This window comes from Oncorhynchus masou, chromosome 21 (genome assembly GCF_036934945.1).
Source record: "Oncorhynchus masou masou isolate Uvic2021 chromosome 21, UVic_Omas_1.1, whole genome shotgun sequence".
Lineage (NCBI taxonomy): Eukaryota > Metazoa > Chordata > Actinopteri > Salmoniformes > Salmonidae > Oncorhynchus > Oncorhynchus masou.
This window is the reverse complement of record NC_088232.1, coordinates 51,791,977-51,805,518: the sequence shown is the minus strand read 5'-3', so window position 1 is coordinate 51,805,518 and position 13,542 is coordinate 51,791,977. Positions and strand designations below refer to the sequence as shown.

The 13,542-nt window shown below is 43.9% G+C and overlaps 1 protein-coding gene across 1 annotated transcript in view; it reads right to left on the bottom strand.

The window, feature by feature from the left end:
* LOC135508498 (oocyte zinc finger protein XlCOF6.1-like) overlaps nucleotides 1–12,926 on the bottom strand; it is a 34,955-nt gene extending 22,029 nt beyond the window's left edge. The window contains exons 1-2 of the mRNA XM_064928746.1: nucleotides 12,753–12,926; nucleotides 11,033–11,261 (exon numbers count right to left, since the gene is read on the bottom strand). Of these exons, the coding sequence (XP_064784818.1) occupies nucleotides 11,033–11,132 (100 nt within the window). The 5' untranslated portion in view covers nucleotides 11,133–11,261; nucleotides 12,753–12,926. The remainder of the gene's footprint in view (nucleotides 1–11,032; nucleotides 11,262–12,752) is intronic.
* Nucleotides 12,927–13,542: the final 616 nt, after the last annotated feature.

The window sequence follows — 13,542 nt, the reverse complement described above, 5'->3', positions numbered from 1 at the left end:
ACATTCCCCATGATAAACCATGCTCTGTTACCTGGGTAATCATCACATTCCCATGATAAACCCTGCTCTGTTACCTGGGTAATCTCTGTTACCTGGGTCATCATCCCCATGATAAACCCTACTCTGTTACCTGGGTAATCATCCTATCCCCATGATAAACCCTACTGTTACCTGGGTAACATCCTATCCCCATGATAAACCCTGCTCTGTTATCTGGGTAATCATCCTATCCCCATGATAAACCCTGCTCTGTTACCTGGGTAATCATCACAATCCCATGATAAACCCTGCTCTGTTACCTGGGTAATCATCACAATCCCATGATAAACCCTGCTCTGTTACCTGGGTAATCATCACATCCCCATGATAAACCCTGCTCTGTTACCTGGGTAATCATCACAATCCCATGATAAACCCTGCTCTGTTACCTGGGTAATCATCACAATCCCATGATAAACCCTGCTCTGTTACCTGGGTAATCATCACAATCCCATGATAAACCCTGCTCTGTTACCTGGGTAATCATCCTATCCCCATGATAAACCCTGCTCTGTTACCTGGGTAATCATCACATTCCCATGATAAACCCTGCTCTGTTACCTGGGTAATCATCACAATCCCATGATAAACCCTACTCTGTTACCTGGGTAATCATCCTATCCCCATGATAAACCCTACTGTTACCTGGGTAATCATCCTATCCCCATGATAAACCCTGCTCTGTTATCTGGGTAATCATCCTATCCCCATGATAAACCCTGCTCTGTTACCTGGGTAATCATCACATTCCCATGATAAACCCTGCTGTTACCTGGGTAATCATCCTATCCCCATGATAAACCCTGCTCTGTTACCTGGGTAATCATCACATTCCCATGATAAACCCTGCTCTGTTACCTGGGTAATCATCCTATCCCCATGATAAACCCTGCTCTGTTACCTGGGTAATCATCACATCCCCATGATAAACCCTGCTCTGTTACCTGGGTAATCATCACATCCCCATGATAAACCCTGCTCTGTTACCTGGGTAATCATCACATCCCATGATAAACCCTGCTCTGTTACCTGGGTAATCATCCATCCCCATGATAAACCCTGCTCTGTTACCTGGGTAATCATCACATCCCCATGATAAACCCTGCTCTGTTACCTGGGTAATCATCCTATCCCCATGATAAACCCTGCTCTGTTACCTGGGTAATCATCACATTCCCATGATAAACCCTGCTCTGTTACCTGGGTAATCATCACATTCCCATGATAAACCCTGCTCTGTTACCTGGGTAATCATCACATCCCCATGATAAACCCTGCTCTGTTACCTGGGTAATCATCCTATCCCCATGATAAACCCTGCTCTGTTACCTGGGTAATCATCACATTCCCATGATAAACCCTGCTCTGTTACCTGGGTAATCATCACATTCCCATGATAAACCCTGCTCTGTTACCTGGGTAATCATCCTATCCCCATGATAAACCCTGCTCTGTTACCTGGGTAATCATCCTATCCCCATGATAAACCCTGCTCTGTTACCTGGGTAACATCCTATCCCATGATAAACCCTGCTCTGTTACCTGGGTAATCATCCATCCCCATGATAAACCCTGCTCTGTTACCTGGGTAATCATCACATCCCATGATAAACCCTGCTCTGTTACCTGGGTAATCATCACAATCCCATGATAAACCCTGCTCTGTTACCTGGGTAATCATCACATTCCCATGATAAACCCTGCTCTGTTACCTGGGTAATCATCCTATCCCCATGATAAACCCTGCTCTGTTACCTGGGTAATCATCACAATCCCATGATAAACCCTGCTCTGTTACCTGGGTAATCATCACAATCCCATGATAAACCCTGCTCTGTTACCTGGGTAATCATCACAATCCCATGATAAACCCTGCTCTGTTACCTGGGTAATCATCCTATCCCCATGATAAACCCTGCTCTGTTACCTGGGTAATCATCACATTCCCATGATAAACCCTGCTCTGTTACCTGGGTAATCATCACATTCCCATGATAAACCCTGCTCTGTTACCTGGGTAATCATCACATTCCCATGATAAACCCTACTCTGTTACCTGGGTAATCATCCTATCCCCATGATAAACCCTACTGTTACCTGGGTAATCATCCTATCCCCATGATAAACCCTACTGTTACCTGGGTAACATCCTATCCCCATGATAAACCCTGCTCTGTTATCTGGGTAATCATCCTATCCCCATGATAAACCCTGCTCTGTTACCTGGGTAATCATCACATTCCCATGATAAACCCTGCTCTATTATGGGTAATCATCACATTCCCATGATAAACCCTGTAATCATCACATTCCCCATGATAAACCCTGCTCTGTTACCTGGGTAATCATCACATTCCCATGATAAACCCTGCTCTGTTACCTGGGTAATCATCCTATCCCCATGATAAACCCTGCTCTGTTACCTGGGTAATCATCACAATCCCATGATAAACCCTGCTCTGTTACCTGGGTAATCATCACAATCCCATGATAAACCCTGCTCTGTTACCTGGGTAATCATCCTATCCCCATGATAAACCCTGCTCTGTTACCTGGGTAATCATCCTATCCCCATGATAAACCCTGCTCTGTTACCTGGGTAATCATCACATTCCCATGATAAACCCTGCTCTGTTACCTGGGTAATCATCACATTCCCATGATAAACCCTGCTCTGTTACCTGGGTAATCATCCTATCCCCATGATAAACCCTGCTCTGTTACCTGGGTAATCATCCTATCCCCATGATAAACCCTGCTCTGTTACCTGGGTAATCATCCTATCCCCATGATAAACCCTGCTCTGTTACCTGGGTAATCATCACATTCCCATGATAAACCCTGCTCTGTTACCTGGGTAATCATCCTATCCCCATGATAAACCCTGCTCTGTTACCTGGGTAATCATCACATTCCCATGATAAACCCTGCTCTGTTACCTGGGTAATCATCCTATCCCCATGATAAACCCTGCTCTGTTACCTGGGTAATCATCACATTCCCATGATAAACCCTGCTCTGTTACCTGGGTAATCATCCCCATGATAAACCCTGCTCTGTTACCTGGGTAATCATCCTATCCCCATGATAAACCCTGCTCTGTTACCTGGGTAATCATCCTATCCCCATGATAAACCCTGCTCTGTTACCTGGGTAATCATCACATTCCCATGATAAACCCTGCTCTGTTACCTGGGTAATCATCCTATCCCCATGATAAACCCTGCTCTGTTACCTGGGTAATCATCACATTCCCCATGATAAACCATGCTCTGTTACCTGGGTAATCATCACATTCCCATGATAAACCCTGCTCTGTTACCTGGGTAATCATCCTATCCCCATGATAAACCCTGCTCTGTTACCTGGGTAATCATCACATTCCCATGATAAACCCTGCTCTGTTACCTGGGTAATCATCACATTCCCATGATAAACCCTGCTCTGTTACCTGGGTAATCATCCTATCCCCATGATAAACCCTGCTCTGTTACCTGGGTAATCATCCTATCCCCATGATAAACCCTGCTCTGTTACCTGGGTAATCATCCTATCCCCATGATAAACCCTGCTCTGTTACCTGGGTAATCATCCTATCCCCATGATAAACCCTGCTCTGTTACCTGGGTAATCATCACATCCCATGATAAACCCTGCTCTGTTACCTGGGTAATCATCACATTCCCCATGATAAACCCTGCTCTGTTACCTGGGTAATCATCATCATGATCCCATGATAAACCCTGCTCTGTTACCTGGGTAATCATCCTATCCCCATGATAAACCCTGCTCTGTTACCTGGGTAATCATCACAATCCCATGATAAACCCTGCTCTGTTACCTGGGTAATCATCACATTCCCATGATAAACCCTGCTCTGTTACCTGGGTAATCATCACAATCCCATGATAAACCCTGCTCTGTTACCTGGGTAATCATCCTATCCCCATGATAAACCCTGCTCTGTTACCTGGGTAATCATCACATTCCCATGATAAACCCTGCTCTGTTACCTGGGTAATCATCACATTCCCATGATAAACCCTGCTCTGTTACCTGGGTAATCATCCTATCCCCATGATAAACCCTGCTCTGTTACCTGGGTAATCATCCTATCCCCATGATAAACCCTGCTCTGTTACCTGGGTAATCATCCTATCCCCATGATAAACCCTGCTCTGTTACCTGGGTAATCATCCTATCCCCATGATAAACCCTGCTCTGTTACCTGGGTAATCATCACATTCCCATGATAAACCCTGCTCTGTTACCTGGGTAATCATCCTATCCCCATGATAAACCCTGCTCTGTTACCTGGGTAATCATCACATTCCCATGATAAACCCTGCTCTGTTACCTGGGTAATCATCCTATCCCCATGATAAACCCTGCTCTGTTACCTGGGTAATCATCACATTCCCATGATAAACCCTGCTCTGTTACCTGGGTAATCATCACATTCCCCATGATAAACCCTGCTCTGTTACCTGGGTAATCATCCTATCCCCATGATAAACCCTGCTCTGTTACCTGGGTAATCATCCTATCCCCATGATAAACCCTGCTCTGTTACCTGGGTAATCATCACATTCCCATGATAAACCCTGCTCTGTTACCTGGGTAATCATCATATCCCCATGATAAACCCTGCTCTGTTACCTGGGTAATCATCCTATCCCCATGATAAACCCTGCTCTGTTACCTGGGTAATCATCACATTCCCATGATAAACCCTGCTCTGTTACCTGGGTAATCATCACATTCCCATGATAAACCCTGCTCTGTTACCTGGGTAATCATCCTATCCCCATGATAAACTATCCCCATGATAAACCCTGCTCTGTTACCTGGGTAATCATCACATTCCCATGATAAACCCTGCTCTGTTACCTGGGTAATCATCCTATCCCCATGATAAACCCTGCTCTGTTACCTGGGTAATCATCCTATCCCCATGATAAACCCTGCTCTGTTACCTGGGTAATCATCACATTCCCATGATAAACCCTGCTCTGTTACCTGGGTAATCATCACATTCCCATGATAAACCCTGCTCTGTTACCTGGGTAATCATCCTATCCCCATGATAAACCCTGCTCTGTTACCTGGGTAATCATCCTATCCCCATGATAAACCCTGCTCTGTTACCTGGGTAATCATCCTATCCCCATGATAAACCCTGCTCTGTTACCTGGGTAATCATCACATTCCCATGATAAACCCTGCTCTGTTACCTGGGTAATCATCACATTCCCATGATAAACCCTGCTCTGTTACCTGGGTAATCATCACTATCCCCATGATAAACCCTGCTCTGTTACCTGGGTAATCATCCATCCCCATGATAAACCCTGCTCTGTTACCTGGGTAATCATCACATTCCCATGATAAACCCTGCTCTGTTACCTGGGTAATCATCACATTCCCATGATAAACCCTGCTCTGTTACCTGGGTAATCATCACATTCCCATGATAAACCCTGCTCTGTTACCTGGGTAATCATCAATCATCACATTCCATGATAAACCCTGCTCTGTTACCTGGGTAATCATCACATCCCCATGATAAACCCTGCTCTGTTACCTGGGTAATCATCCTATCCCCATGATAAACCCTGCTCTGTTACCTGGGTAATCATCACATCCCATGATAAACCCTGCTCTGTTACCTGGGTAATCATCACAATCCCATGATAAACCCTGCTCTGTTACCTGGGTAATCATCCTATCCCCATGATAAAAATGCTCTGTTACCTGGTAATCATCCTATCCCCATGATAAACCCTGCCTGGGTAATCATCTCCCATGTAAACCCTGGTAAATGACATTTTAATGGCTCTGTTATGGGTAATCATCCTATCCCCATGATAAACTGCTCTGCACCTGTCCTCGATAAACCCTGCTCTGTTACCTGGGTAATCATCCTATCCCCACCCTATAAACCCTGACCTTAATCATCCTGCTTTTGTTACCTCATCACACATTCCCATGATAAACCCTGCTCTGGGTTACACTGGGTAATCATCCTATCCCCATGATAAACCCTGCTCTGTTACCTGGGTAATCATCATCAGTTCCCATGATAAACCCTGCTGGTTATGGGTAATCATCCCCCATGATAAACTGCTCTCAACTTACCTGGGTAATCATCCTATTCCCATGATAAACCCTGCTCTGTTACCTGGGTAATCATCACATTTATAAACCTGCTTGGGGATGTTATAAACCCTGCTCTGTTACCTGGGTCACTGCTATAAACCCTGCTCTGTTATGATATCACAGCTGTACATGTTCAATGAAACTGGGTAATCATCCTATTGCCCATGATAAACCCTGCTCTGTTACCTGGGTAATCATCACAATGGATGGGTATAAACCCTGATTCTGTTACTTTTAAATCATCACATCCCATGATAAAACCTGCTCTGTTACCTGGGTAATCATCAAATCCCATGATAAACCCTGCTCTGTTACCTGGGTAATCATCCTGCTCTGTTACCTGGGTAATCTGTTACTGTTACCTGGGTACATCCATCCCCATGATAAACCCTGCTCTGTTACCTGGTTGTACATCAAACCCTCTCATGAATAAACCCTGCTCTGTTACCTGGGTAATCATCCCTGCTCTGTTGATCCCCATGATCAAACCCTGCTCTTTACCTGGGTAATCATCCTATCCCCATGATAAACCCTGCTCTGTTACCTGGGTAATCATCACAAAATGATAAACCATGCTTTTGTCACCTGATTAAACCCATGATAAACCCTGCTGTTACCTGGGTAATCTCACATTCTGTTACCTGGGTAATCATCCTATCCCCATGATAAACCCTGCTCTGTTACCTTAATCATCACATTCCCATGATAAACCCTGCTCTACCTGGGTAATCATCACTGATAAACCCCATGAATAAACCCATGATCTGTTACCTGGGTAATCATCCTATCCCCATGATAAACCCTGCTCTGTTACCTGGGTAATCACACCCATGATAAACCCTGCTCCTGTTACCTGGGTAATCATCCTATCATTCCCATGATAAACCCTGCTCTGTTACCTGGGTAATCATCCTATCCCCATGATAAACCCTGCTCTGATTAATCATGGTCTGTTACCTGGGTAATCATCTAAACCCTGCCTGGGTAATCATCCTACCCCATGATAAACCCTGCTCTGTTACCTGGGTAATCATCACAATCCCATGATCACAATACCTGGGTAATCATCCTATTCCCATGATAAACCCTGCTCTGTTACCTCCTAATTGTCCCTGGGTAATCATCCATGATAAACCCTGCTCTGTTACCTGGGTAATCATCACATTCCCATGATAAACCCTGCTCTGTTACCTGGGTAATCATCCTATCCCCATGATAAACCCTGCTCTGTTACCTGGGTAATCATGATAAACCCTGCTCTGATGCAAACCCTGATCTGTTACCTGGGTAATCACTCATCAAGACTGGGTAATCATCCCATGATAAACCCTGCTCTGTTACCTGGGTAATCATCCTATCCCATGATAAACCCTGCTCTGTTACCTGGGTAATCATCCTATCCCAATCCCATGATAAACCCTGCTCTGTTACCTGGGTTCATCCTATCCACCTGGGATAAACCCATGATAAACTGCTCTGTTACCTGGGTAATCATCACATTCCCATGATAAACCCTGGTTACCTGGGGATAAACCCTGCTCTGTTGATACCTGCTCTGTTACCTGGGTAATCATCACATTCCCATGATAAACCCTGGGTTACCTGGGTAATCATCACTATTCCCATGATAAACCCTGCTCTGTTACCTGGGTAAACCCTCATCCATTCCCCATGATAAACCCCATGCTCTGTTACCTGGGTAATCATCAGATAAACATTGTCCATGATAAACATCCTGCTCTGTTACCTGGGTAATCATCCTCCCCATGATAAACCCTGCTCTGTTACCTGGGTAATCATCCTATCCCCTCTGTAACCCTGCTGGCAACCATAATCACCTGGGTGATAAACCCTGCTCTGTTATCTGGGTAATCATCATCCTTCCCCATGATAAACCCTGCTCTGTTACCTGGGTAATCATCACATTCCCATGATAAACCCTCCTGTTACTCATCCTATCCCCATGTAAACCCTACCTGGGTAATCATCACATTCCCTGATAAACCCTGCTCATTACCTGATATCTGGAACCTGTTACCTGCTCTGTTACCTGGGTAATCATCCCTGGGTAATCCCCATGATAAACCCTGCTCTGTTACCCTGGGTAATCATCACATTCCCATGATAAACCCTGCTCTGTTACCTGGGTAATCATCACATTGCCATGATAAACCCTCCTGTTACCTCCATCCTATCCCCATGATAAATCCCCATGATAAACCCTGCTCTGTTACCTGGGTAATCTCTGTTACCCTGCTCTGTTACCTGTAATCATCACATTCCCATGATAAACCCTGCTCTGTTACCTGATAAACCCTGCTCTGTAATCATCCTATCCCATATCCCCATGATAAACCCTGCTCTGTTACCTGGGTAATCATCACATTCCCATGATAAACCCTGCTCTGTTACCTGGGTAATCACATCCCATGATAAACCCTGCTGTAATATCCTGGTAATCCCCCATGCTCTGTTACCTGGGTAATCATCACATTCCCATGATAAACCCTGCTCTGTTACCTGGGTAATCAATCCCCATCCTATCCCCATGATAAACCCTGCTCTGTTACCTGGGTAATCATCTCCCATGATAAACCCTGCTCTGTTACCTGGGTAATCATCACATTCCCCTGTTATGATAAACCCTGCTCTGTTATCCTGGGTAATCATCATCACTTCCCCATGATAAACCCTGCTCTGTTACCTGGGTAATCATTCCCATTAAACCCTACTCTGTTACCTGATAATCACCCTGATAAACTCTGTTACCTGGGTAATCATCCCTACATTGATGATAAACCCTGCTCTGTTACCTGGGTAATCATCCTATCCCCATGATAAACCCTGCTCTGTTACCTGGGTAATCATCACAATCCCATGATAAACCCTGCTCTGTTACCTGGGTAATCATCACATTCCCATGATAAACCCTGCTCTGTTACCTGGGTAATCATCACATTCCCATGATAAACCCTGCTCTGTTACCTGGGTAATCATCACATTCCCCATGATAAACCCTGCTCTGTTACCTGGGTAATCATCCTATCCCCATGATAAACCCTGCTGTTACCTGGGTAATCATCCTATCCCCATGATAAACCCTGCTCTGTTACCTGGGTAATCATCACATTCCCATGATAAACCCTGCTCTGTTACCTGGGTAATCATCCTATTCCCATGATAAACCCTGCTCTGTTACCTGGGTAATCATCACATTCCCATGATAAACCCTGCTCTGTTACCTGGGTAATCATCACATCCCCATGATAAACCCTGCTCTGTTACCTGGGTAATCATCCTATCCCCATGATAAACCCTGCTGTTACCTGGGTAATCATCCTATCCCCATGATAAACCCTGCTCTGTTACCTGGGTAATCATCCATCCCCATGATAAACCCTGCTCTGTTACCTGGGTAATCATCACATTCCCATGATAAACCCTGCTCTGTTACCTGGGTAATCATCATCATCCCCATGATAAACCCTGCTCTGTTACCTGGGTAATCATCCTATCCCCATGATAAACCCTGCTCTGTTACCTGGGTAATCATCACATTCCCCATGATAAACCCTGCTCTGTTACCTGGGTAATCATCCTATCCCCATGATAAACCCTGCTCTGTTACCTGGGTAATCATCCTATCCCCATGATAAACCCTGCTCTGTTACCTGGGTAATCATCACATTCCCATGATAAACCCTGCTCTGTTACCTGGGTAATCATCACATTCCCCATGATAAACCCTGCTCTGTTACCTGGGTAATCATCACAATCCCCATGATAAACCCTGCTGTTACCTGGGTAATCATCCTATCCCCATGATAAACCCTGCTCTGTTACCTGGGTAATCATCACATTCCCATGATAAACCCTGCTCTGTTACCTGGGTAATCATCACATTCCCATGATAAACCCTGCTCTGTTACCTGGGTAATCATCCTATCCCCATGATAAACCCTGCTCTGTTACCTGGGTAATCATCCTATCCCCATGATAAACCCTGCTCTGTTACCTGGGTAATCATCCTATCCCCATGATAAACCCTGCTCTGTTACCTGGGTAATCATCCTCCCCATGATCCCCATGATAAACCCTGCTCTGTTACCTGGGTAATCATCACATCCCATGATAAACCCTGCTCTGTTACCTGGGTAATCATCCTATCCCCATGATAAACCCTGCTCTGTTACCTGGGTAATCATCCTATCCCCCATGATAAACCCTGCTCTGTTACCTGGGTAATCATCCTATCCCCATGATAAACCCTGCTCTGTTACCTGGGTAATCATCACAATCCCCATGATAAACCCTGCTGTTACCTGGGTAATCATCCTATCCCCATGATAAACCCTGCTCTGTTACCTGGGTAATCATCACATTCCCCATGATAAACCCTGCTCTGTTACCTGGGTAATCATCACAATCCCCATGATAAACCCTGCTGTTACCTGGGTAATCATCCTATCCCCATGATAAACCCTGCTCTGTTACCTGGGTAATCATCCTATCCCCATGATAAACCCTGCTCTGTTACCTGGGTAATCATCACATTCCCATGATAACCCTGCTCTGTTACCTGGGTAATCATCACATCCCATGATAAACCCTGCTGTTACCTGGGTAATCATCACATTCCCATGATAAAACCTGCTCTGTTACCTGGGTAATCATCGCATTCCCATGATAAACCCTGCTCTGTTACCTGGGTAATCATCACATTCCCATGATAAACCCTGCTCTGTTACCTGGGTAATCATCCTATCCCCATGATAAACCCTGCTCTGTTACCTGGGTAATCATCACATTCCCATGATAAACCCTGCTCTGTTACCTGCGTAATCATCGCATTCCCAAATCTTCACTTCCTCTTCTATATCTTTTGTGATGATATTCAGCCGGAGAGTTTGACTGCTTTCTTTCACTGATGCCATCTCTCCTGCGATGCCCAGGGAACTTTTGTAACTATCAGGACCCAGTCAGTATAGGCTTGGGCTCAGTGTGGAAGGAGAGCGGCAGGCTGGTTATCCTCGCTGTCCTAAAGTAAAGACCAGATAAACAACCTGTAAAAGAAAAAAAAAATGCCATTTGGTGGTTTGTTATCTGGTTAGCGCACACATTCATTGTTTTCTGAGGTAGCCAGTCATTTGATCAACGTTGCTATGCTAATTTAGTTTACTATATGGGGCCTCAGCTGGCTAAGCTAAGAAATAAAGTCTAAAATTGCAAGGTAGCTAGCTATTATTCGGATTTGTTTTTTTAGCTGAACCAGTATATGGGCAGAGGAGGAGATAATGAATATATGACGAGTCACACCTCTAGCCCAGTTAGCTACCATTTAATTTACTGCCGCCGTGCCCGGAATGTACGTCCCAAAAATGTCTAAATAAACATTTACGAGCAACAGGAAAATAATTGTCTGAAAAGGGTGCATAAGCCAAATTCATTTTTTTGGGCACCTCCAATAAGCGTTGATAGATTAGGTACATGGTATACTTAGTCTAAAATAACAGGTTATTTCCAGACAAGGCATTTTTTTTCAGTTACTTGTACATTTTTATTTAGACCATTTTTGGAAGTACATACCAGGCGTGAAGCTAGTAAATGACAATAGTTGCTCAGCGAATCCCAATATTTTGGTAAGTAACAAACGTATATTGCCATTATAACACTTGCAGAGCGGTCTAATGGGAAAATGAATGGTAGCTACCTGGGGACTTCTCCTCTGCCCAAGGGGTGTATATTCATTACGTTTTACAACAGAAGCAGTTTACTGTTACCTGGGTTTACTCCGTTTATTATCCATGCATAGTCACTACCGCTGTAAAGTATATTACCTCAATTACCTCGACTAACCAGTGCCCCCGCACATTGACTGTACCAGTACCCCCTGTATATAGCAACACTATTTATTATTTTGTTGCTCCTTAATTATTGTTCTATTTCTCATTTATTTTACTTCAGCTTCTTTTAGTAAATACTTTAACTGCATGGTTGGTTAATTAAGGGCTGGTAAGTAAGCTTTTCACTGTAAGGTTGATCACCTGTTGTATTCGACGCTTGTGACAAATACAAATTAGATTTTTGTTTAATTGCCAAATTAACACAGATCAAATCGAGCGAAACGGGTAGGGACCCTAAGCTACCTAAATTTGTCCAATGTAAACTCGTTTTCGTTGCAGAACATTTTCCCGTTTTGAGTAAACTGTTTGTTGCAACACATTGTACAGCAGACTAAACGTTTATCTACCAATCCGCGGTATGAATATCTTCCCAAGTAATGAGGCAAAACAAAGCAAACGAAACTAGGAGGGACAACTGCATTTGTGCAGGTTTTAAGTCACCATTTCCCGCTAGCTACAGCACATTTGGTTCAGCTAACGTTAGGTCGGTACATATTTCCACATTTTGTTATTAGAAAACGTACGTGGTGACCGTTTTTAATGTATTGTTTGTTCACTTTAGCTATGAGTTGAGTTAACATTAGTCCGCTAACTGAAGGCCCTGTCTGGCCATTTGCCCTGCTGCAACACACTTCTCTGTAAGGTTCTTACCTGAGGCCTTGCTTCGCTAAAACGGAATTAAATTAAAAAATGCTTATTTTGAATCAAGTATTTATTGTTTAACGAATAAATTGTTATTTACGCGTGGATATCTATTCCAAAAGGATCGCACACAAAAGCGATGGCAATATGCGCATTTTTCTTTTTCGACAGACTAGGCGTGTTTCAAACTACACAAACGTAGACCGACGGTCGCCACCTGTGTGCTGGAGTGTGAATCACATATAATACTTCCTCAGGTTGTGGTCATTTCATTTATAACAAAATGTGATACTGGATCATTCTCATTCGAAAGTGTGAAGTCCTCAAACTAAACATTATTTTGATTACACATTAAAAGGAGTGACTTTAGCCAGAGTATTCCTAACCATCAAGTTCTCTAAGGCTGTGTTTACACAGGTAGCGCAATTTTGCACTAATTGGTCTGTTGACCATCGGATATATTAGACAGAGGCGATTAAACATGTTTTTGGGCTACTTCTAAATTGCACCTCATTTTCATACATAATATATGTATATAGGGCGGCAGGTAGCCTAGTGGTTAGAGCAGGTAGCCTAGTGTTTAGAGTATTGGGACAGTAACCGAAAGGTTGCTAGATCAAATCCCTGAGCTGCCTAGGTAAAAATTTGTCATTCTGTCCCTGAACAAGGCAGTTCCTAGGCAGTCATTGTAAATAAGAATTTGTTCTTAACTGACTTGCCTGGTTAAACAGAAATGTGATCATGTTTCTTGGCCCAAGCAAGTCTCTTCTTGTTATTGGTGTACTTTAGTAGTGGTTTC